This window comes from Schistocerca americana, chromosome 1 (assembly GCF_021461395.2).
Source record: "Schistocerca americana isolate TAMUIC-IGC-003095 chromosome 1, iqSchAmer2.1, whole genome shotgun sequence".
In the NCBI taxonomy this organism is placed as follows: domain Eukaryota; kingdom Metazoa; phylum Arthropoda; class Insecta; order Orthoptera; family Acrididae; genus Schistocerca; species Schistocerca americana.
The window spans coordinates 239,157,742-239,183,793 of record NC_060119.1 but is presented as its reverse complement, the minus strand read 5'-3'; the positions used below and the strand labels follow the sequence as shown (position 1 = coordinate 239,183,793).

Here is a 26,052-nt window from a genome sequence, read left to right as displayed (position 1 = left end):
ATGCCCACTATACGCCCTCGCTCAAAGTCCGTCAACTGCACATACGGTTCACGTCCACGCTGTCGCGGCATGCTACCAGTGTTAAAGACTGCGATGGAGCTCCGTATGCCACGGCAAACTGGCAGACACTGACGGCGGCGGTGCACAAATGCTGCGCAGCTAGCGCCATTCGACGGCCAACACCGCGGTTCCTGGTGTGTCCGCTGTGCCGTGCATGTGATCATTGCTTGTACAGCCCTCTCGCAGTGTCCGGAGCAAGTATGGTGGGTCTGACACACCGGTGTCAATGTGTTCTTTTTTCCATTTCCAGGAGTGTATTTCCACTGGACTGATGTTGTATGAACAAAAGCTTCATCCCCGACGAAGCAACGAAACAGAATGGAAGAGCCTCACCTGAGTCAGAGAAATGTCGAGACTTTGACAAGTTTAACTCAACAAGAGGAAAGCCTCAAAAAGTGGTTCTCCTGTATAATCAAAATATATGCACATATATTCTTTGATATGCTACCTTCCCTTTCACCGGTAGTTTCCACTATACCTAGGAGAATGCATATTGATACAGAAAATGATTCTGATCCTCAGGATTTTCATATGAAACAAAGGATGACAGGAGGGGGGGGGGGGGGAATCGTTTCAGTAAACATCAAGAAAAAAAATCATAAAAGCCCAAAGCAGATAACCCTGATAAATATTTTGTACTATTATTATTAGCTGATTTGAAATCTGTGTCACAGCATCTGAAGATGAACTCAAAATTTGGAATAATGTAATTTTGTGTAAGTGGAACAGGTCTTACAGTTCACTCGAAAACAAATTTTCAGTTCACTCCACACATAACTGTATCTGAATATTCAAATCCATCCATCCAACCCCAAGTACATCAAATTGCGATGCCACACTTTCACTTACATCATCGGATTCACCAGTTGTCTCTGATTTATTCTCTGGGTAGCGTAAATATTAAAGAGCTGGTTCATCATATTTTAATGATACATCGGAACAAATTACTGTTAAACCTACCTCAAAAATAAATTTATATGAAAAATAAACATTTTATTTATGTAGTAAAATAATTTTACAGAGTTTTTTCCAAAGTCCTTATAAAGTGTAAAAAAACATCTCCGTGTTTTTCTCGAGTGGTCAGCATAGGATGAATCCAGTATTTTCGTTGACATCGGTGGCATCTGTATTTCCTTTTCATGAATAAAGCGAAGAGCAACACTTCCCCGTCAGAATTCGTTTGGTAACTGCGTCGCACAAGTGCACAGACAGCTCTCGCCACAGAGCTTCTGGCGCGCGGTTCAGCCGCATGCTCGGCGATTCAGTCGCGCGGCTCAGAGGCGTGATAGTCGCTCACTGCAGCGATTGAACCGCGTGGCTGAAACGCCGCGATGAAGTCGCCAGTCTGAGAGCTGCGTTAAGGGTTTCTTTCCAATGGATCCGCGTATGAAGCGCGGGAAAGCTGACTCCGTGCACGCTGCAACAAGCCTATTGAAGTCTTGACAGCCCCTACAGGAACAATTCAGGGAGGGCTCTAGTCTATTCCTAGGTTCCTTAGTTAATACTGACGAATTCAGGAGGTGATTGCCTGTCTGACGATTACCGATGCAGCGGCAGTTAATTATATTTCAGTTAACTCTCTGTTAACATTGTCCTCTTCTATCCTACTTCTTTTAATCTGCTTACCAATTTGGTCATAATTACTTATTGTTTTCAAATACGTTCCACCATGAGCAAACATATTTTTTCTCGTTTTTCTCCCCTGACGTGTTTCGCTGACACTGGGCCATCATCAACTTTTTTTAAATTTTCTTTGTACTTTGCATTATAGCTGTTTATCTTTTGAAGTTTGCTGTCAATAGCCACACAGAACACAATATTCAAAATTTATGACTACGAATGTGAAAGTGTTGTGGTTAACATTATTTTATCTGAAACATTTCGTGTGTGGGGGGGGGGGGGGGGGGAGGGGCGCAATATATTTACTCTTTTACAGGTTTCCATGTTGTCTTCACACTGTGAAACTGCATTTTAAAACACTATCTAACTCTTTCCAAGTTAGGAAAACAAGGTGGCGAACAGTTTCATATCTTATGGGCAAGAATTTCGAATCTTGTTTTGCCTTAGCCTTTGAGCGGTCTCTCTATCTGTCTCTTCTTTTTCTCTGCGGTACGACTACGGCACCTGCCCGAAAGAAACTAACAGAAATATTTGTTTCTTTAACGTGGTAACATTAAGGCACTAAACCCCCTTCTCTTTTATTTGTCCAGGCTTTCACTATAGATTGTCATTACATATAATGTCATACGTCCTTGTGGTATAATATCAATAGCCGCGCGGGATTAGCCGAGATGCAGTCATGAACAGTGCGGATGGTCCCGGCGGAGGTTCGAGTCCTCCCTCGGGCATGGGTGTGTGTGTTTGTCCTTAGGATAATTTAGGTTAAGTAGTGTGTAAGCTTAGGGACTGATGACCTTAGCAGTTAAGTCCCATAAGATTTCACACACATTTGAACATTTTTATAACATCATTAGTGACATCTGTTTTCCATGGAAAGTGGCTGGAGTTCGTATGAATACTGCTAAATAACATTAAAACTTCAGACACCACAATCATGTAACAGTTTTCAATCGTCTCGCACTTGCACGACCAAAACATCATCCGGGCAGGTATTCCGCTGACATAAAGCAGTTTGTGACTGATGGGAAGTCGATCGTGAAGTGACTGAAACGTATGTCGACAGTTGAAATCCATGAAAACGAATCCAAAGGAGACCCAGCTCACGAGAAGGTTGGGGATGAGGGGGAGTGACTCACGATTTCCAATTTTCACCCACATCTTTAATGCCATACATATGTCTATCCTTACTATTACATAATTGCAAGTCGTTTAATATTGTACCAAAAATCTCGAAAAGCGATTGACCAATTTACCTCATACTTTTACGTGATACTCTAGTGAATATTCAGGCGGACATAGGCTACTTTTTTTTAATATATACGAATACACACGCAATATATAAAGGGGAATCTCCAGACTGTAGCGCCTAGAACCGCACGGTCATACCGGTCGGCTGTGGCTAAGTGACCATTTGAGTGGGGGAGGGGTAGTGCTGCATCTTTAGTTACTTGCCAGTACTTTCGGGGTAGTCAGTCTTCCTGCTATAAACATACATATATATTTTCCTAGTGAAGGGTGTGACGGGTTTCTTATCGTCAGTCTATACCGTCAGCCTGTGAAGTGTCCCTTTTCGTGGTTCCAGTCTTGACTGCAACCAGTCAAGCTGCAATCGAATGGGCTAGCCATCAGAAAAGCAACTGAAAAAGTATCCTCTGTTAAGTGAATTGCGCAATAAAGTAGAGTTGCTTGCTGTTTTCCAGACTCTTAATTTTTATGATGCATCATTTTCTAAACATTGCCCTACTAATTTGGATATCAACATAATGTAAAAATATAAACACTTCAGTGGAATACCCAGAAACGCCCGATTCTTTAAAGAATCGAACTCCCATGTGCACTGAGCCATTGCAAACAGTGGTTGCAAACGCACGCGGAGCATTTCTATACAGAGGCGGTATTGAAAAGCTTGTGCCACGATATGGTTCAAATGGCTCTGAGCTCTATGGAACTTAACATCTGAGGTCATCAGTCCCCTAGAACTTGGGAGAACTACTTAAACCTAACTAACCTCAGGACATTACACACATCCATGCCTGAGGCAGGATTCGAACGTGCGACCATAGCGAGCGCACCGAGCGAGGTGGCGCAGTGGTTAGACACTGGACTCGCATTCGGGAGGACGACGGTTCAATCCCGCGTCCGGCCATCCTGATTTAGGTTTTCCGTGATTTCCCTAAACCTCCACAGCGGCCGGCGCCACGGTATGGTAAGTGCCGTAGTTTGAATGGCGTTTATGTAGAAAAATAGCTGAAGAGTGTACCTTTAAAATGTGTGTAGTAAAATTTGGTGTTCGATACCCTTCTTTTATTTTAAAATTTTGTTACTCTCTGGATACCCTCGTATTCGTACTCTGTTTCTAGTTTCTTGTGTCCGTAGTCGTAGAGTCCTCGTTCTGCTGAGATGACGTCGGCTTACTGGATACAGAGTTGTTATGTGTGCGAGTGTTACATAACAATGATTCATAGTTCAGGTACTACAGATTTTCAATATCATGCAGATCAGCGTTTGCAGTTGCTTCGTAGAGTATTTGCGGCGATTTAGGAGTTATATAACCCAACTCTTGTGATCTATAATCACGGCAGATTGGTGAGCTACAAAAGATAAGCGTTCTTTCAGAGGTAAATGAAATGTCGTGTTTATTTACTCTGTGTGTTAATTCATTAACTGTTCACCATGTCCAAACGTTTGTGTAAAAGAAATGTACAGCAGTATCAGTATCGGTCATCCAACTTCAGTTTCATCCTACACTCCTGGAAATGGAAAAAAGAACACATTGACACCGGTGTGTCAGACCCACCATACTTGCTCCGGACACTGCGAGAGGGCTGTACAAGCAATGATCACACGCACGGCACAGCGGACACACCAGGAACCGCGGTGTTGGCCGTCGAATGGCGCTAGCTGCGCAGCATTTGTGCACCGCCGCCGTCAGTGTCAGCCAGTTTGCCGTGGCATACGGAGCTCCATTGCAGTCTTTAACACTGGTAGCATGCCGCGACAGCGTGGACGTGAACCGTATGTGTAGTTGACGGACTTTGAGCGAGGGCGTATAGTGGGCATGCGGGAGGCCGGGTGGACGTACCGCCGAATTGCTCAACACGTGGGGCGTGAGGTCTCCACAGTACATCGATGTTGTCGCCAGTGGTCGGCGGATGGTGCACGTGCCCGTCGACCTGGGACCGGACCGCAGCGACGCACGGATGCACGCCAAGACCGTAGGATCCTACGCAGTGCCGTAGGGGACCGCACCGCCACTTCCCAGCAAATTAGGGACACTGTTGCTCCTGGGGGTATCGGCGAGGACCATTCGCAACCGACTCCACGAAGCTGGGCTACGGTCCCGCACACCGTTAGGCCGTCTTCCGCTCACGCCCCAACATCGTGCAGCCCGCCTCCAGTGGTGTCGCGACAGGCGTGAATGGAGGGACGAATGGAGACGTGTCGTCTTCAGCGATAAGAGTCGCTTCTGCCTTGGTGCCAATGATGGTCGTATGCGTGTTTGGCGCCGTGCAGGTGAGCGCCGCAATCAGGACTGCATACGACCGAGGCACACAGGGCCAACACCCGGCATCATGGTGTGGGGAGCGATCTCCTACACTGGCCGTACACCACTGGTGATCGTCGAGGGGACACTGAATAGTGCACGGTACATCCAAACCGTCATCGAACCCATCGTTCTACCATTCCTAGACCGGCAAGGGAACTTGCTGTTCCAACAGGACAATGCACGTCCGCATGTATCCCGTGCCACCCAACGTGCTCTAGAAGGTGTAAGTCAACTACCCTGGCCAGCAAGATCTCCGGATCTGTCCCCCATTGAGCATGTTTGGGACTGGATGAAGCGTCGTCTCACGCGGTCTGCACGAACGCTGGTCCAACTGAGGCGCCAGGTGGAAATGGCATGGCAAGCCGTTCCACGGGACTACATCCAGCATCTCTACGATCGTCTCCATGGGAGAATAGCAGCCTGCATTGCTGTGAAAGGTGGATATACACTGTACTAGTGCCGACATTGTGCATGCTCTGTTGCCTGTGTCTATGTGCCTGTGGTTCTGTCAGTGTGATCATGTGATGTATCTGACCCCAGGAATGTGTCAATAAAGTTTCCCCTTCCTGGGACAATGAAGTCACGGTGTTCTTATTTCAATTTCCAGGAGTGTATATCCAGCGAGGTTAGAGCCAGTACTATGTAGCAAATTTCGCACCCCGCATTACCAGAAATGTAATCACATTTCTTTCGTATATTCTGTACTAGCGACCCTACCAGGATTCACACTGCTGGCGCTAGAAAGGTTGACAAAAATATGAAAACAGCGCGAGAAATGCGTGATTGAACATAAATGCATGTGCTACCCAAGCGTGCAAGTTGCGCCGTTTCAGTCGACTTCGAAAAAAAATCAAACCAAAACAACAATTTTGTAGTGTCTCAATATGTTTCAGTATGTTACAATTATCAGTCGTGGTCATAACAGTTTTCTGTGTTGTCGTAAGAGCGTTATGTCGAATGTGGACAAACTGTAACTGTTCGTGTGGTGGGTGCTTCTGTACCCAAGGGAGTCGCGGTGTTCTGTGTTTGAAGAGGCACAGTGACAAACATTTACACAGAATACAGACAAACCGGACAAACGTCGTCCGCTAAGTCACAATGCGGATGGAAGTGTATGCTAAGTGCTCGTGATAGACGTCACTGAAGAAGATTGTGACGAAAAATAAGGGGACGACAACTGCAAAAGTCACTGCGGAATAGAATTTTGCACTCGCGAGCTCTGTCAGCACTAAAACAACGCGAAGGGGGCTCCATTAGCAGAGTACCGCAGTAATGCAATTGCTCGTAACGTGAAAACGTGGTACTGAAGCAATAAGACCTGGTTTATGGGGCATTGGAAAAATGTTATTTGGTCAGATGAGTCATGTTTCACAGTGTTTCCAACTTCTGGCCGAATTTACCGCGAAGAGTGACATCTGGTAGGGTTTCGGGGATGATTTGGGCAGACACTGGGTCTCTTGTGCACTTTGCAAGGCCGCATTACTGCCAATGATTATGTGACCATTGTTGCTGATCAGGTCCATCTCTTGGAAGAATGTTTGTTCCCCAAGACGACAAGACCCCTGTTTATAGAACTTGTTTCGTCCAGGACGAGGATGAACTGTCGCATCTCCCCTGGGCACCACAGTCGCCAGACATCAGTATTATTGTGCTTTCAGGCGTAATTTGGAGAGAAGGGTGCGTGATTTCTGCCCACCTCCATCATTGTTACTTGAACGTGCCACTGTTTTGCGGGAAGAATGGTATAAGATTGCCAACGGCCTTGTCGCAGTGGTAACAGCGGTTCCCGTCAGATCACCGAAGTGAAGCGCTGTCGGACTGGGCTAGCACTTGGGTGGGTGACCATCCGGTCTGCCGAGCGCTGTTGACAAGCGGGGTGCACTCAGCCCTTGTGAGGCAAACTGGGGAGCTACTTGATTGAAAAGTTGCGGCTCCAGTCTTGGAAACTGAGATACGGCCGGGAGAGCGGTGTGCTGACCACATGCCCCTCTGTATCCGCATCCAGTGAAGACTATGAGTTGAGGATGACTCGGCGTCCGGTCAGTACCTTTGGGCCTTCATGGCCTGTTCGGGAGGAGTTTAGTTTTAGTTTTTATGGTGTAAGATTCCTTTGGAAATCGTACAGAACCTGTATTTATCTATTCTGAGATGACTGGAAGCTTTTTTGAATGCTAACGGTCTTTTATGCCGCATTGAGTATGGTAATGCATTGTGTTTGTGGCGTTTCCACATTTTTGTCTACTATCTGTAAGTATTTACGGCTCGACGACTCGTTTGTAATATGTAGTCGTAGAGAGAAACTTCATGTTAATCGGTGTATCTATCAATGAAAACCGTATCAGTATACAGCAGTTCCTGAGATTAGCTAAAACATTCAGAGACAAAGACAAGGCAAGGGAGTTTACAATAGCCGCAAGCAAAATTTCGTCATTTGCTATGGTCCTAGTATTGCAATTTTAACGGCTAACAATATACTTTTGGTAGTCCACTATACACTGTACTGACAGAAATCATAGGACACCTCTTAATATCATGTCGGACGTCCTTTATCCCGGCGTAGTGCAGCAACTCAACGTCGCAGGGTCTCCATAAATCTTTGGAAGTTCGCTGGAGGAATATTGAATCATGCTGCCTCAATTTTTTTATTTATTTACTTTGGCTTTGGGTTACAAGGACCATACAACCCATAACGGTTATAATGTGCCAAAGAAACATAATCGGAATAAATCAGAATAGTACAAAATTACGACGTTAGCATACGAACATATTCTTAAAGTTAAATAAAGGGGCAGTTAGACAAACACCAGACAGCCAGCGGAAGTTATATCAATGACACTGGAGCATAATTACAAACAGCAGTATACAGCAACATTATGACAAACATGCATATGCTCTTATAGTAAAAGACAAAGCATGAAAGGGCAAACACTTAACGCTATACAATAAGTACAACAATAGGTAAAGAACAAAATTGCAAATAACACATATAACAGTGTCAAAAGTGTAGCACGCAGACAGACGCATTTAAAATAAAAGAGAAACCCGAACTGACAAACACAATACAACCAACGATATGTACAATAGCACCAGTAGAACAGTGACATAAGGTGCACAAAGGAGCAATAATCAAAATTTAATGAACAAATAGAGGTCTGTACGCAAATTAAAACACAAAATTACGCACCGGATTACGAACAAGGCTGATGCCATGCGAAAATGAAGAACTCGGCAACTCATAAATGTAATGTAGATGCCAGTGGCTTTCAAATACTCTGTGTGCAAGTTATATTTATCAAAATGGTAGCGTACAACAGCAACACCGGTGAGGAGGGGGTGAACTCTGGCAACCAATTTCTTATACAAGTCTGATTGTGCAGTCGTGTACTTGAAACATGCCAATATGATGTGGTTAAGACCTGCTACTGCAGTTGTGTCCTTGGCACAGTGCCCAGACTTGATAATCTTCAACCGATATAGGTGCGCGGGGTAATACCGATGTCCCAGCCTCATGCGAATGACAAAAGTCACATGACGTCTACGAAGCTGCGCCGAGGCGAACCGTGGTCGAAAAGAGATGTTAGATTGTATGGCCACCAGGTGGCCGCCCTTAGAGTGCTGAGAGACATGCCATTCACAGTTCCAAGCCTGATAAGCAGCCTTCAGTATCGTCGATGTGAGATCCGTATGAGATCGACGTTCGGCATAACTGGCCCTCTCTAATAGTCCTCTCGGCAAGGCAGTCGACACAATCATTATGAAGAGTGCCATGATATCCTTAAATCCAGAGTAATTGAACGGCAATGCCCAGGAACTGCGCCTCTCTTACGGTCAAGACGTCCAGAAGATACCTAATGGTCTGTTTATCAAATGCGGGACGTTCTACGAGGGCTGGAACTTTAATAGTGGCAACTATTTATTTACAGTTCGTACAAAATAGATACGTGTTTGAAAGTTTTACTGACCTACAAGGTAGTCACCAGCATTGTGTATAACCCGCTGCCAGCGATGTGGAAGTCGTAGGATACTCTTGGCAGTGCCAGTTGTGTTGACAGTTCGAGCGGCACGGTCTATTGCCCGACGAATTTGTAGCAGTTTTGAAGCGAAAGCCGTGAAGCGTTTCCTTCAGCTTAGAAATCGAGTTCAACTTACGAAGGCTTAAGTCAGTGGAGTGCAGTAGGTGGCTTGGCACTTAGCAGCCCCATCAGTCAAATAAATCAGTAACAGCCTGCACTGCACGTGCTTGAGCATTGTCCTGCAAAATGATGGTCAGGTCCTGCAGAAAGTGTCATCACTTCTGTCTCTATGCTGTTCATTTTTGGAACACAAAAATTGTTCAAATGGCTCTGACAAGGGAACCTCTCCATCGCACCCCCCTCAGATCTAGTTATAAGTTGGCACAGTGGATAGGCCTTGAAAAACTGAACACAAATCAATCAAGAAAACACGAAGAAGTTGTGTGGAACTATGAAAAAAATAAGCAAAATATATACAAACTGAGTAGTCTATGCTCACGATATGTAACATTAAGGGTAGTGCTACCTCAGTAGCGCTGTGGTCCTGTGGTGCCAACTTATAACTAAATCTGAGGGGGGTGCGATGGGGAGGTTCCCTTGTGAGCACTATGGGACTTAACAGCTGTGGTCATCAGTCCCCTAGAACTTAGAACTTAGAACTACTTAAACCAAACTAACCTAAGGACACCACACGTATCCATGCCTGAGGCAGGATTCGAACTTGCGTCCGTAGCGGTCGCGCGGTTCCAGACTGTAGCGCCTAGAACCGCTCGGCCACGCCGGCCGGCACCTTGTTGACAAAATGGGTCCATGGCTTCGGGGGTCTGCGCCACACCCCAAGCCTAAACCAACTCTTACCAACTGATATTGGGTCTCATGTGAACAGGCCACGGTTTTCCAGTCGTCTAGGTTCAACCTATACGGTCACGAGATGAGGAGAGGTGCTACAGGCGATGTCGTGCTGTCAGTAAAGGCACTCGTGTTGATCGCTTGCTGCCATATCCGACGCCTTTAGCTTCAAGTATCTGTTAGCAAAAGAACTCATGTCGGTAGTTTGCTGCCGTAACCGACGTGTTTAGCTCCAAAAGTACCAATGCGCGATCAAGCTCTGTTAATTCCCGTCGTGCGGCTATAATCCCGTCGGAAACCTTTTCACATGACCACCTGAGTACAAACGACAGCTCCGTCAGTAGGACCTATACTTGAGTATTGCTCATCAGTGTGGGATCCGTTGACGGAGGAGATAGAGAAGATCCAAAGAAGAGCGGCGCGTTTCGTCACAGGGTTATTTGGTAAGCGTGATAGCGTTGCGGAGATGTTTAGCAAACTCAAGTGGCAGACTCTGCAAGAGAGGCGCTCTGAATCGCGGTGTAGCTTGCTGTCCAGGTTTCGAGAGGGTGCGTTTCTGAATGAGGTATCGAATATATTGCTTCCCCCTACTTATACACCCCGAGGAGATCACGAGTGTAACATTAGAGAGATTCGAGCGCGCACGGAGGCTTTCCGGCAGTCGTTCTTCCCGCGAACCATACGCGACTGGAACAGGAAAGGGAGGTAATGACAGTCGCACGTTAAGTGCCCTCCGCCACACACCGTTGGATGGCTTGCGGAGTATAAATGTAGATGTAGATGTAGACTGCCCTTTTACACCTTATTTACGCGTTAATACCGTCTTCTTAATATGTGGATACTGCTATCGCGTGACATTTTTCACCTCAGTGTAGCGAAAAAGCGCGGAAGTTTAGATGGAATGACAATGCCCCCCAAGTGTGCGACTGCGACTGCAGAGGCCGGTGTTGTGTTGGCAGTGAGCAGCGCGGATGGAGGAGGAGGACGACGACACGCACCTGTGCCTCAAGTGCCGGGCGACCATCACGGGGCTGGACAACTACGTGCAGCACCGCAAGGCGGGCTGCCCGCCGCGCCAGGGCCAGGAGCTGCGCGCCGACGACTTCTTCTCCTCGTTGGAGCTGCAGAGCTCCGCCAAGAAGGCCGCCGCCGCCTCAGCCACGCCCGGCACCGCCGCCGCCAGCAACGAGCGCACCGGCCGCGACACAGACGAGGTACTCACCCACCAGTAGCCTCCACTACTGGGGCTGTTAGCTCTGTTTCTAATCCATTAACAGTGGTTAACTACGCACTCCTCGAAGCGTCGGAATTCTACATCTACATCTACATACATACTCCGCAAACCATCATACGGAGCGTGGCGGAGGGTACCTCGTACCACAACTAGCATCTTCTCTCCCTGTTCCACTCCAAACAAAACGAGGGAAAAGTGACTGCCTATATGCCTCTGTACGAGCCCTAATCTCTCTTATCTTATCCTATCTTTGTGGTCTTTCTGCGAAATGTAAGTTGGCGGCAGTAAAATTGTACTGCAGTCAGCCTCAAATGCTGGTTCTCTAAATTTCCTCAGTAGTGATTCACGAAAAGAACGCCTCCTTTCCTCTAGAGACTCCCACCCGAGTTCCTGAAGCATTTCCGTAACACTCGCGTGATGATCAAACCTACCAGTAACAAATCTAGCAACCCGCCTCTGAATTGCTTCTATGTCCTCCATCAATCCGACCTGATAGGGATCCCAAACGCTCGAGCACTACTCAAGAATAGGTCGTATTGGTGTTTTATAAGCGGTCTCCTTTACAGATGAACCACATCTTCCCAAAATTCTGCCAATGAACCGAAGACGACTATCCGCCTTCCCCACAACTGCCATTACATGCTTGTCCCACCTCATATCGCTCTGCAATGTTACGCCCAAATATTTAATCGACGCGACTGTGTCAAGTGCTACACTACTAATGCAGTATTCAAACATTACGGGATTCTTTTTCCTATTCACCTGCTTTAATTTACATTTATCTGTATTTATAGTTAGCTGCGATTCTTTACACCAATGACAAATCCTATCCAAATCATCTTGTATCCTCCTACAGTCACTCAACGACGACACCTTCCCGTACACCACAGCATCATCAGCAAACAGCTGCACATTACTATCCACCCTATCCAAAAGATCATTTATGTAGATAGAAAACAACAGCGGACCTACCACACTTCCCTGGGGCACTCCAGATGATACCCTCACCTCCGATGAACACTCACCATCGAGGACAACGTACTGGGTTCTATTACTTAAGAAGTCTTCGAGCCACTCACCTATGCTCGTACCTTAGTTAGGAGTCTGCAGTGGGGCACCGATTCAAACGCTTTCCGGAAGTCAAGGAATATGGTTCGCAAGATATCATGTGAAAAAAGGGAGAGTTGCGTTTCGCAGGAGCGATGCTTTCTAAAGCCGTGCTGATGCATGGACAGCAACTTCTCTGTCTCAAGGAAATTCATTATATTCGAACTGAGAATATGTTCGAGAATCCTGCAACAAACCGATGTTAAGGATACTGGTCTGTAATTTTGAGGATCTGTCCTTCTGCCCTTCTTATATACAGGCGTCACCTGCGCTTTTTTCCAGTCGCTCGGGACTTTACGTTGGGCAAGAGATTCGCGATAAATGCAAGCTAACTAAGGAGCCAATGCAGTAAAGTACTCTCTGTAAAACTGAATTGGAATCCCAACAGGACCTGGCGATTTATTTATTTTCAACCCATTCAGCTGCTTCACAACCCCATGGGTGTCTATCACTATGTCCTCCATACGGGAATCTGTACGAGACTCAAACGGCGGTATGTTTGTACTATCCTCCTGCGTGAAAGATTTCACAAATGCTAAATTTAAAATTTCAGCTCCCGCTACCGTTGAATGCATGTCAGTTGAGAGCAAAGACTGCAGTTGTTGAACATCTACATCTACGTGATTACTCTGCTATTCAGAATAAAGTACCTGGCAGTGGGTTCAATGAACCACCTTCAAGCTGTCTCTCTACTGTTCCACTCTCGAACGGCACGCAGGAAAAACGAGCACTTAAATTTTTCTGTGCGAGCCCTGATTTCTCCTATTTTATCGTGATGATCATTTCTCCCTAAGTAGGTGAGTGGCAACAGAATGTTTTTGCAGTCGGAGGAGAAAACTGGTGATTGAAATTTCGTGAGAAGATCCCGTCACAACCAAAAACACCTTTGTTTTAATGACTGCCACTCCAATTCACGTATCATGTCTGTGACACTATCTCCCCTATTTCGCGATAATACAAAATGAGCTCCCCTTCTTTGTACTTTTTCGATGTCATCCGTTAGCCCCACCTGATGCGGATCCCACACCGCACAGCAATACTCCAGAATAGGGCGGACAAGCGTAGTGTAAGCAGTCTCTTTGGTAGACTTGTTGCACCTTCTATGTGTTCTGCCAGTGAATCGCAGTCTTTGGTTTGCTCTACCCAGAATATTATCTGTGTTATCGTTCCAATGTAGGTTATTTGTAATTGTAATCCCTAAGTATTTAGTTGAATTTACAGCTTTCAGATTTGTGTGACTTATCGCGTAATCGAAATTTAGCTGATTTCTTTTAGTACTCATGTGAATAATTCTACAGTTTTGCTTATTCAGGGTCAATTGCCATTTTTCGCTCCATACAGATATCTTATCAAAATCATTTTGCAAGTCGTTTGGATCATCTGATGACTTTACAAGACTGTAAATGACAGCATAATCTGCAAACAATCTTAGACAGCTATTCAGATTGTCTCCTATATAGTTAATATAGATCAGTAACAATGGAGGGCCTATAACACTTCGTTGGGGAACGCCGGATATTACTTCTGTTTTACTGGATGACTTTCCGTCTATTACTACGAAGTGTGACCTTTCTTACACGAAATCACGAATTCAGACGCACAACTGAGGCGATACTCCGTAGGCACGCAGTTTGGTTAGAAGACGCTTGTGAGGAACGGTGTCGAAAGCCTTCTGGAAATCTAAAAATATGGAATCAATTTGACATCCCCTGTCGATAGCACTCATTACTTCATGAGTACAAAGACCTAGTTGTGTTTCACAAGAACGATATTCTCTGAAACCGTGCTGACTATGTCAATAAATCGTTTTCTTTGAGGTACTTCATAATGTTCGAATATATTATATGTTCGAAAACCCTACTGCAAATCGACGTTAGTGATACAGGCCTGTAATTCAGCGGATTACTCCTACTTCCCTTTTTGGGTATTGGTGTGACTTGAGTAATTTTCCAGTCTTTAGGTACGGATCTTTTTGTTAGCGAGTGGTTGTATATAATTGCTAAATATGGAGCTATTTTATCAGCATACTCTGAGAGGGACCTGACTGGTATACAATCTGGACCGGAGGCTTGCCTCTGTTAAGTGATTTAAGCTGCATCGTTACTCCGAGGATATCTACTTCTATGTTTCTCATTTTTGGAGTTGTTCTTGATCGGAATTCAGGAATATTTACTTCGTCTTCTCTGGTGAAGGAGTTTCGGTAAACCGTGTTTAATAATTCTGCTTTAGTGACACTGTCATCGGTGACTTGTTGTAGTTTTCAGAATGAATGTTTCAATATGCAGTGGAGTCCGCGCGGATTTGGAACGGCGCACTCACCGTTGCAGAGTGAAACATTTTGGAAGCAATCGCTTAGGCTGTGGCTAAGCTAATTCTCCTCTTTGCCTTTGCTTCCACGAGTGGTAGTCCCGCAATATATACAGGCTACCTTCTGTGTGATTCGGAAGGCAGGTGAGAGGTACTGGTGCAAGTGAAGCTGTAAGGGCGGGTCGTGAGGCGTGCTTGGATAGCTCAGTCTGAAATGTGCTTTCAGCTTAGAGAAAATTGCATCATAGGATAATCCTTCAAGCGTGCGACATTTATAGATGGGAGAAATTTAGGGGTTTCCCGTACATACACTGCTGGAAAAAAATTATTACACTATTTTAGAGGTTTCCGATTCACTCAAGATTCATTGTTGCAACAGTGCATATGGAGCACAAGTTATGATTACATTTCCAGACCAATAGTACTAGCGGTTCCGAGATACCAGTTATCGACCCATACTGAAACACACATATTACTGCGTGGTGTAGCGTCCATAGGCTTCAAAGCAGTCGCTGACTCTGGCATCCAGTCGATCGTATAAATGACGAAATTTGTGCTGGGATATGTTCGATCTGTTCACGTAGTTCTGTAAGAGTGCTTGGTTGACGAGTCGCACGAGTCACTTATCGTTCCATCAAATTCTCCATTAGAGACAAGTCCGAAGATCATGTCGGCCAGAGAAGTTGCCGTACGTCTTGCAGAGCACGTTGAGTTTCACGGGCAGTTTGGCGGAGCAGTATCCTGTAACACATCACCTTCCCGTAGCAACAACGGCAAAAGAACAGGTCCAACAACCTTCTGTACGTACGGAGCCCTAGTTACTGTCCCCTCCAGAAACACCAAACAGAACGACAGTTGTAGGTTACCGCATCCCAGACTATAAGGCCTGGCGGGGGGGCCACTGTGTCTTGCACGGATGCACTCAATGACACAGCGCTCACCAGGTCTACGTGGCACGCACAAACGACCATCGCTTGCGGAGAGACAGATTCTACTTTCATTGCTGATGATCAAGGCGTGCCATTCCATCTTCCAAGTGATCCTCTGACGGCACCACTCGAGTCGTGGTCGTCGACGCTGTGCCTGCTCGTTGCGCCACATCTAATAACGTATTCGCAACAGTACATGTTGACACGTCTGGGCCCAAAAATGGTTCAAATGGCTCTGAGCACTATGGGACTTAACTGCTGAGGTCATCAGTCCCCTAGAACATAGAACTACTTAAACCTAACTAACCTAAGGACATCACACACACCCATGCCCGAGGCAGGATTCGAACCAGCGACCGTAGCGGTCGCGCGGCTCCAGACCGTAGCGCCTAGAACCGCTCTACCACTCCGGCCGGCGTCTGGGCCCACAAGCCGCCTTTCTGTGCTGTGCTGCCCGTACGACCTGCCACTGGTGTCCTTACAACACGACTATCCTGGCGGGCGTCTGTGCTGCGTGGACTTTCAGAACCGCGTCTGCGGATGAAAGGAAGATAACATGACCACTGACACGAGCATCGTTGCAAAACTGACCCAGCGGGTTCAGCTTGTGTGGCAGTTCTCTGAAAGGAGCATCCCGCCGCTCCAAAAGAATGCTCAAATGTGTGTGGAATCTTATGGGACTTAACTGCTAAGGTCATCAGTCCCTAAGCTTACACACTACTTAACCTAAATTATCCTAAGGACAAACACACACACCCATGCCCGAGGGAGGACTCGAACCTCCGCCGGGACCCCGCCGCTCCCAGGCCACAATTTGACCCCTTTCAAACTCGCTCAGTTGGCTGCAGGAAGCACGTTGCGTCTCTGTGGCATAGTTGCCTGCTTGCTTCACACGTTTGCGCCACACTAAGCCTTCTGGCTGTGAGCCTTCCATATTAAAGGGTAGACACCGGTGACGCTCTGGTACCTATGCCACTACGCTGTCTCTTGGCGGACGATGTTAAAGCAATTTATCAGTAGATCTTCTATAGCCCAGGTGACATACGCCGTCATCGGATCAAAATCGACGTCGTGTTTCCAGGTGTAGTACGTTTTCTCCGGCATTGTACACTCCTGGAAATTGAAATAAGAACACCGTGAATTCATTGTCCCAGGAAGGGGAAACTTTATTGACACATTCCTGGGGTCAGATACATCACATGATCACACTGACAGAACCACAGGCACATAGACATAGGCAACAGAGCATGCACAATGTCGGCACTAGTACAGTGTATATCCACCTTTTGCAGCAATGCAGGCTGCTATTCTCCCATGGAGACGATCGTAGAGATGCTGGATGTAGTCCTGTGGAACGGCTTGCCATGCCATTTCCACCTGGCGCCTCAGTTGGACCAGCGTTCGTGCTGGACGTGCAGACCGCGTGAGACGACGCTTCATCCAGTCCCAAACATGCTCAATGGGGGACAGGTCCGGAGATCTTGCTGGCCAGGGTAGTTGACTCACACCTTCTAGAGCACGTTGGGTGGCACGGGATACATGCGGACGTGCATTGTCCTGTTGGAACAGCAAGTTCCCTTGCCGGTCTAGGAATGGTAGAACGATGGGTCCGATGACGGTTTGGATGTACCGTGCACTATTCAGTGTCCCCTCGACGATCACCAGTGGTGTACGGCCAGTGTAGGAGAACGCTCCCCACACCATGATGCCGGGTGTTGGCCCTGTGTGCCTCGGTCGTATGCAGTCCTGATTGTGGCGCTCACCTGCACGGCGCCAAACACGCATACGACCATCATTGGCACCAAGGCAGAAGCGACTCTCATCGCTGAAGACGACACGTCTCCATTCGTCCCTCCATTCACGCATGTCGCGACACCACTGGAGGCGGGCTGCACGATGTTGGGGCATGAGCGGAAGACGGCCTAACGGTGTGCGGGACCGTAGCCCAGCTTCGTGGAGACGGTTGCGAATGGTCCTCGCCGATACCCCAGGAGCAACAGTGTCCCTAATTTGCTGGGAAGTGGCGGTGCGGTCCCCTACGGCACTGCGTAGGATCCTACGGTCTTGGCGTGCATCCGTGCGTCGCTGCGGTCCGGACCCAGGTCGACGGGCACGTGCACCTTCCGCCGACCACTGACGACAACATCGATGTACTGTGGAGACCTCACGCCCCACGTGTTGAGCAATTCGGCGGTACGTCCACCCGGCCTCCCGCATGCCCACTATACGCCCTCGCTCAAAGTCCGTCAACTGCACATACAGTTCACGTCCACGCTGTCGCGGCATGCTACCAGTGTTAAAGACTGCGATGAAGCTCCGTATGCCACGGCAAACTGGCTGACACTGACGGCGGCGGTGCGCAAATGCTGCGCAGCTAGCGCCATTCGACGGCCAACACCGCGGTTCCTGGTGTGTCCACTGCGCCGTGCGTGTGATCATTGCTTGTACAGCCCTCTCGCAGTGTCCGGAGCAAGTATGGTGGGTCTGACACACCGGTGTCAATGTGTTCTTTTTTCCATTTCCAGGAGTGTATTTTTCTGCGTCACGAAAGCCCGTTCCAACAGCGATGGGACTGTTTCCTATTATCTGAGTAAATGCTGCAATGAGAAAAAGTGCGTGTGTGAATTTCTAAGGGACCAAACTAATGAGAAAACGTATTTGAGTGTTAAGTAATTAAATTTTCTCCTGTCGCTGAATGTTATGGCAATGCGTGACAGGTATCTCGCGACACTGTTCAGTGAGCTTTTGACCGCGAGACATTCATGAAGTTCTTACATCATGGGAGTGTAAAAACGAAGTTAATATGATCGGACTTCGGCTTACACATAGATAGGTTCTTTCTTTAGTGAGTGAATAATTAATGAAAAAGGCAAGGATGAGACTGAAATCGTTTCGACACTGAAGAATGGCTGTCGCAATCCTTTTGAAAACGGCGTCCTATGAAATAGTAGCTTAGCATTGCAAGATAAAATCATACGAAAAATAAATGCTTCAAACATTTATGTTAAATAAAGCATTGCTAAGAAATTTAACTAAATAATTGTTCGAAAGAACTTTTTACATGAGCAACACTTACAATATCCAAAACGAAGACGGAGAGACAACTGACACCAGTCAAGGCAGAAGTAGTACAATAGCCTCTCATTGTTTTAACAGATAAATGATAAAGATATGCAAGGAGCACCTTAGATTTCGGGAACCAATCTCTGCTTTACAATTTCTTTATATTACGTAATTGAGTAAGCAGATACGTCGTCTCTGCTTAGGAGCCGAAGTGAACGCTGTTTTCAAGCAATACGGTAAGAAAGAACGAGGTTTGACTACAAAAATAATCGCATCGGTGATACGTTCTTTATTGTTTTCTGCTTCACAAGTGGTCCTTTATCCCCTTCAAAATACTCTTCTCCACGATCCTTACACGCTCCATGCGAATTTTCTAGTTCAAATAGTTCAAATGGTTCTGAGCACTTAACATCTGTGGTCATCAGTCCCCTAGAACTTAGAACTACTTAAACCTAACTAACCTATGGACATCACACACATCCATGCCCGAGGCAGGATTCGAACCTGCGACCGTAGCGGTCACGCGGTTCCAGGCTCAAGCGCCTAGGACCGCACGGCCACTCCGGCCGGCGAATTTTCTAGTGCTCAGAGCAGTGTTAGAAGTTACCTTCTGAAAGCATGTTTATGGCGTCCGTCGCTTTTACTTTCACGGCCTCAAGTTGCTCACTACTAGTTTATTTCAGTGTAGATTTCAATTTCAGGAACAGAAAAAAGTCATACGGAGCAATATGTGGCTCCAACGCAGGCATCTACATCTATATCTATATAGATACTCCGCAAGCCGCCGTACCGTGCTTGGTGGAAGGTACCCTGTACCACTACTAGTCATTTCTTTTCCTGTTCCACTCACAAGGAGAGGGAGGGAAAAATGGTTGTCTGTCTGCCTCCGTATGAGTCCTAATTTCTCATATCTTACCTTCATGCTCCCCACGCGCAATGTATGTTGGTCGCAGTAAACTCTTTCGGCAGTCAGCTTCAAATACCGGTTCTCTAAATTTTCTCAATATACTAAATCCAACGCTACATCAGCATCAACTAACATTTTTCTACATTTAGACCTAGCTGCTATTCATAACACCAACTAGAAATTTTGTCTAAATCGTCTTGTATCTTCCTACAGTCACTCAACTTACACGCCTTACCGTACACCACAGCTACAAACAACCGCAAATTGATGCCCACCCTGTCCGCCAATTCATTGATGTATATAGAGAACTTATCTTAGAAGAAAGATTAAGGAAGGGAAAACCTACGTTTCTAGCATTTGTAGACTTAGAGAAAGCTTTTGACAATGTTGATTGGAATACTCTCTTTCAAATTCTGAAGGTGGCAGGGGTAAAATACAGGGAGCGAAAGGCTATTTACAATTTGTACAGAAAGCAGATGGCAGTTATTAGAGTCGAGGGGTATGAAAGGGAAGCGGTGGTAGGGAAGGGAGTGAGACAGGGGTGCAGCCTATCCCCGATGTTATTCAATCTGTATATTGAGCAAGCAGTAAAGGAAAGAAAAGAAAAGTTCGGAGTAGGAATTAAAATCCATGGAGAAGAAATAAAAACTTTGAGGTTTGCCGATGTCATTGTAATTCTGTCAGAGACAGCAAAGGACTTGGAAGAGCAGTTGAACGGAACGGACAGTGTCTTGAAAGGAGGATATAAGATCAACATCAACAAAAGCAAAACGAGGATAATGGAATGTAGTCAAATTAAATCGGGTGATGCTGAGGGAATTAGATTAGGAAATGAGACACTTAAAGTAGTAAAGGAGTTTTGCTATTTGGGGAGCCAAATAACTGATGATGGTCGAAGCAGAGAGGATATAAAATGTAGACTGGCAATGGCAAGGAAAGCGTTTCTTAAGAAGAAAAATTTGTTAACATCTAGTATAGATTTAAATGTCAGGAAGTCGTTTCTGAAAGTATTTGTATGGAGTGTAGCCATGTATGGAAGTGAAACGTGGACGATAAATAGTTTAGACAAAAAGAGAATAGAAGTTTTCGAAATGTGGTGATACAGAAGAATGCTGAAGATGAGATGGGTAGATCATATTGAATAGATCGTATTGAATAGAACTGGGGAGAAGAGGAGCTTGTGGCACAACTTGACTAGAAGAAGGGATCGGTTGGTAGGGCATATTCTGAGGCATCAAGGGATCACAAATTTAGTATTGGAGGGCAGCGTGGAGGGTAAAAATCGTAGAGGGAGACCAAGAGATGAATACACTAAGGAGATTCAGAAGGATGTAGGTTGCAGTTGGTACTAGGAGATGATGAAGCTTGCACAGGATAGAGTAGCATGGAGAGCTGCATCAAACCAGTCTCAGGACTGAAGACCACAACAACAACAACATATAGAGAACGACAGCGGTGTTGTCATACTTCCCTGGGGCAGTCCTAAAGATACCCTTGTCTCTGATGAACACTGTCCGTCGAGGATAACCTACGGGTTCTGTTACTTTGGAAGTCTTCGAGCCATTCACATATCTTTGAACTTGTTCTGTATGCTCGTACCTTCGTTAGGAGCCTATAATGGACACCGTGTGCAACGCCTTCCGGAAATCTAGAAATATGGCATCTGCCTGTTGCCCTTCATCCATAGTTCGCAGCATATCATGTCGAAAACGGGCAAACTGAGTTTTGCAATGCTTTCTCAAGCCACGCTCATTCGTGGACATAACCTTCTCTGTCTCAAGAAAGTTTATTATATTCGAACTGAGAATCTGTTCAAGTGTTCTGCAGCAAATCGAAGTTAGGGGTGGCCGCTGTGGCCGAGCGGTTCTAGGCGCTTCAGTCTGGAAGCGCGCGACAACTAAGGTCGCAGCTTCGAATCCTGCCTCGGCCATGGATGTGTGTAATGTCCTTAGGTTAGTTAGGTTTAAGTAGTTCGAAATCTAGGGGACTGATGACCTCAGATGTCAAGTCCCATAGTACTCAGAGCCATTTGAACCATTCCGAAGTTATGGATATTGCTCTGTAATTTTGCGGGTCCGTTCTTATACCCTTCTTAAGTACTGGAGTCACCAGCGCTTTTTTCCATGATAAATGCAGGCTAGGTAAGGGACCCATGCTTTGCCAAAAACGAGGAGGTGGAGGAGGAGGAGAGTGGTGTTTAATGTCCCGTCGACAACGAGGTCATTAGAAACGGAGCGCAAGCTCGGGTGAGGGAAGAATGGGGAAGGAAATCGGCCGTGCCCTTTCAAAGGAACCATCCCGGCATTTACCTGAAGCGATTTAGGGAAATCACGGGAAACCTAAATCAGGATGGCCGGAGACGGGATTGAACCGTCGTCCTCCCGAATGTGAGTCCAATCTGCTAACCACTGCGCCACCTCGCTCGGTGCCAAAAACGACATAACAGGGCTCGTGCTCTTGGGGAACAATTTTGAACAAACTTCATTCACGTAAAAATGTTTATGTGAAGTCTGCAAAGTATTTCTTTGTCGAATCTTACAGTAACAGCAACCACACGAATACTCAACCGACGGTTCAAATGGCTCTGAGCACTATGGGTCTTAACTGCTGAGGTCATCAGTCCCCTAGAACTTACAACTGCTTAAACCTAACTAACCTAAGGACATCACACACATCCATGCCCGAGGGAGGATTCGAACCTGCGACAGTAGCTGTCGCTCGGTTCCAGACTGTAGCGCCTAGAACCGCTCGGCCACTCCGGCCGGCTCAACCGACGGTCTTTTCGGATTAAACCTCCAGGTTTTTAAATGTTTTCACTTTCTGTTGTCGCCGAGTGTCGCTAAAAACGTGGCTCACTTTCAATGTTTTCTCGTCCCCCCATCAACCGCTGAAACCACTAAGAAACATGAGTGCGTGAAACACGTCCATCACCAAAGCACTGTTTCAATAAAGAATGGCATATATATGTGTGGCCTCAGTTCTTCCTACATATGCATAAAAAAACTCAGTTCAGATTCACATCAAGTTCGAACTCTTAAGGGAATTGGTATCACGCTGGTAGTAATAAGGCTAATGAGCTAGGGCACTGCATCAGTAGCGTGTGGTATAAGTTGAGGATTTGGGTCTGACGGGAGGCGTGTTGTGGTAGTCCGTGCGGTTGTAGTGACCACTGTGTCCGGATTGGCGCAGTGTTCAAGGCGTCTGCCTGGTAAATAGGAAACCCGGATTTGAATCCCGGAACAGCACAAATTTCAAGTTGCCCCGTTGATACACACTACTGGCCATTAAAATTGCTACACCAAGAAGATATTCAGATGATGAACGGGTATTCATTGGACAAATATATAATACTAGAACTGACATGTGATAACAGTTTCACGCAATTTGGGTGCATAGATCCTGAGAAATTAGTGCCCAAAACACCAACCTCTGACTGTAATAACGGCCTTGATACGCCTGGGAATTGAGTCAAACAGAGCTTGGATGGCGTGTACAGGTACAGCTGCCCATTCAGCTCCAACACGATACCACAGTAGATCAAGGGTAGCGACTGGCGTATTGTGACGAGCCAGTTGCTCGCCCACCATTGACCAGACGTTTTAAATTGCTGAGAGATCTGGAGAGGCCAGGGCAGCAGTCGAACATTTTCTGTATCCACAAAGGCCCGTACAGGCCTGCAACATGCGGTCGTGCATTATCCTGCTGAAATGTAGGGTTTCGCAGGGATCGAATGAAGGGTAGAGCCACGGGTTGTAACACATCTGAAATGTAACATCCACTGTTCAAAGTGCCGTCAATGCGAACAAGAGGTGACCGAGACGTGTAACGACTGGCATCCCATACCATCACGCCGGGTGACACGCCAGTATGGTGATGACGAATACACGCTTCCAATGTCCGTTCACCGCGATGTCACCAAACACGGCTGCGACCATCATGATGCTGTAAACAGAACCTGGATTCATCCGAAAAATGACGTTTCGCCATTCGTGCACCCAGGTTGATCGCTGAGTACACCATCGCAGGCGCTCCTGTCTGTGATGCAGCGTCACGGGTAACCGCAGCCATGGTCTCCGAGCTGTAATCCATGCTGCTACAAACGTCGTGGAACTGTTCGTGCAGTAGTTGTTGTCTCGCAAACGTCCCCATCTGTTGACTCAGGGATCGAGACGTGGCTGCACGATCCGTTACAGCCATGCGGATAATATGCCTGTCATCTGGACTGTGATACGAGGCCGTTGGGATCCTGCACGGCGTTCCGTATTACCCTCCTGAACCCACCGATTCCATATTGTGCTAACAGTCATTGGATCTCGACCAACGCGAGCAGCAATGTCGCGATACGATAAACCGCAATTGCGATAGGCTACAATCCGACCTTTATCAAAGTCGGAAACGTGATGGTACGCATTTCTCCTCCTTACACGAGGCATCACACCAACGTTTCACCAGGCAACGGCGGTCAACTGCTGTTTGTGTATGAGAAATCGGTTGGAAACTTTCCTCATGTGAGCACGTTGTAGATGTCGCCATCAGCGCCAACCTTGTGTGAATGCTCTGAAAAGCTAATCACTTGCATATCACAGCATCTTCTTACTGTCGGTTAAATTTCGCGTCTGTAGCACGTCATCTTCGTGGTGTAGCAATTTTAATGGCCAGTAGTGTAAATTAGTGCCCACTGGCAGCTAATCCTTTAATTCTTTTGTGTCTTGAATAAAGAATGGACCTCTGCGACAGTATTTACAAGTTCCACTCTTAATTCCACATTCATGTGTTGCTCTTCCAACCATTTTCGACGGGCTGCGAATACGCGGTCTGACACAATAGGAGGCCAGCGTCCGACTGAGTGATCGGCGGGTGAACAAGCAGCGGAAATGGAGAGAGGGGATGTCACATGACTCGACCGTATATCGTTGAGCTTCGAAGGCAGTGGTGTTTGTTAAGTGGTGAGTCGTGTTATTTTTTAGCCAGACCTCGCACACACACAACTGTAGTGACGTGTTGATGGTTTCAGGAGGAAGAGGAGGAGGAGTACAGTGACGGAGAGGAGTTCGCGGACTTTGAGGAGGAGTGTCCGCCGCGCGGCCACACAGGGGGCAAGTGGCGGCCTAGCGCCTGGGCTGGGGGCGGCGCCGCGTCGCCCCTGCCGCCCCCGCCACCGCTGGAGCCGCCGCCCTCCTTCACCGGCGGCAAGTGGAGGCCGCAGCTGTCACCCCAGGAACACCGACCGGGCTCACCTCCCCATCACCAGCAAGAGGTAGGTATCGTAGCCAACTGTAATAAATCACGTTTCGTGGACGAAGATACACAGCGTCGTTAACATCATCCCACCGCACCGCCCCCTATCCACCCCCCACCTGAAACGAGAAAGACAAATATGCCAGGATGCGATACTTAAAAAAAAAAAATCCACCCCACAGGGTGGTTGAAAAGTCCAGAAGTACCCTCACAAAATCCGAACGGAGTAACAAGCAGTAAAACTACATCCCTTCTCGCGTCCGTAATTAAATATATTATTATTCTTTATTTTGATTGTTGCCGACTTACGTGGTAGGCCTTAATAAAAATGATATTTCATTTTGTTTTGATTTACGATTAAATGCTTTTGTGAAGCTTGAAACGTCCCCTCAGAAATATTATTGAATTACTGTGCTGATAAACCTCTTACATTATTTGATTTTCAAACAGCTGAGCAAAACTGAACGTACTCAGACATTTCGCTCTTTACCTATTCTGATCAACACTAAAATGACACACAATATTTTTTTAGCGCAACGCAATCTGACTTTCAATAATCCCTACAAAAGAATGGCCCAGACTAACATTAACCTATACCTTTCACAAATCACTTACCTCACAAAAATCTTCGTTACTCGAACTACTGCAATACATCGAGCGCCACTACTGCCAGCTAAATAAAAGATTCTAACTACTGAAGGCACTAACTACTGATAGGCATAGTTAGCGATTGAAAGATTTTGATAGAGAACAAACAATGTATTTACGTTAATAGTGTTCAAAAGTCATAATATATATAGCAGTTCATGACATCCATTCTTACAGATATCCTGTCTCTGATGGACACACATCCAGATCATCCGCTCTCGAAATTCTGCTATCTCTCTCCCCTCATCCACCACTGCTGGCGGCTCACCTCCAACTGCGCAACGCTACGCGCTGTTAACATCCAGCTGCCCAACACTACAATACCAAACAACAATGCAAACCAGCCACAGACTGCACACAGCACAGCCAGTGATTTTCATACAGAGCGCTACGTGGCGTTACCAATAAAAAAACCTAAACAGCCTACTTACAAGTTCTCCTTTTTAACAATATTAATCTTAAATTATTTGTTACGTTAATGAATGCTAGACTCGCTGATTCTAAAGATTTGAGCATACAAGTTGAACAAT

The 26,052-nt window shown here is 46.5% G+C and overlaps 1 protein-coding gene and 1 pseudogene across 1 annotated transcript in view; both read left to right on the top strand.

The window, feature by feature from the left end:
- The window catches only part of LOC124622516 (zinc finger protein 236), an 846,219-nt gene that overhangs the window by 378,271 nt on the left and 441,896 nt on the right, over positions 1-26,052 (top strand). The window contains exons 3-4 of the mRNA XM_047148276.1: positions 11,049-11,303; positions 24,651-24,893. Coding sequence (XP_047004232.1) covers positions 11,061-11,303; positions 24,651-24,893 — 486 coding nt within the window. The 5' untranslated portion in view covers positions 11,049-11,060. The remainder of the gene's footprint in view (positions 1-11,048; positions 11,304-24,650; positions 24,894-26,052) is intronic.
- LOC124556810 lies at positions 6,980-7,097 on the top strand (annotated as a pseudogene).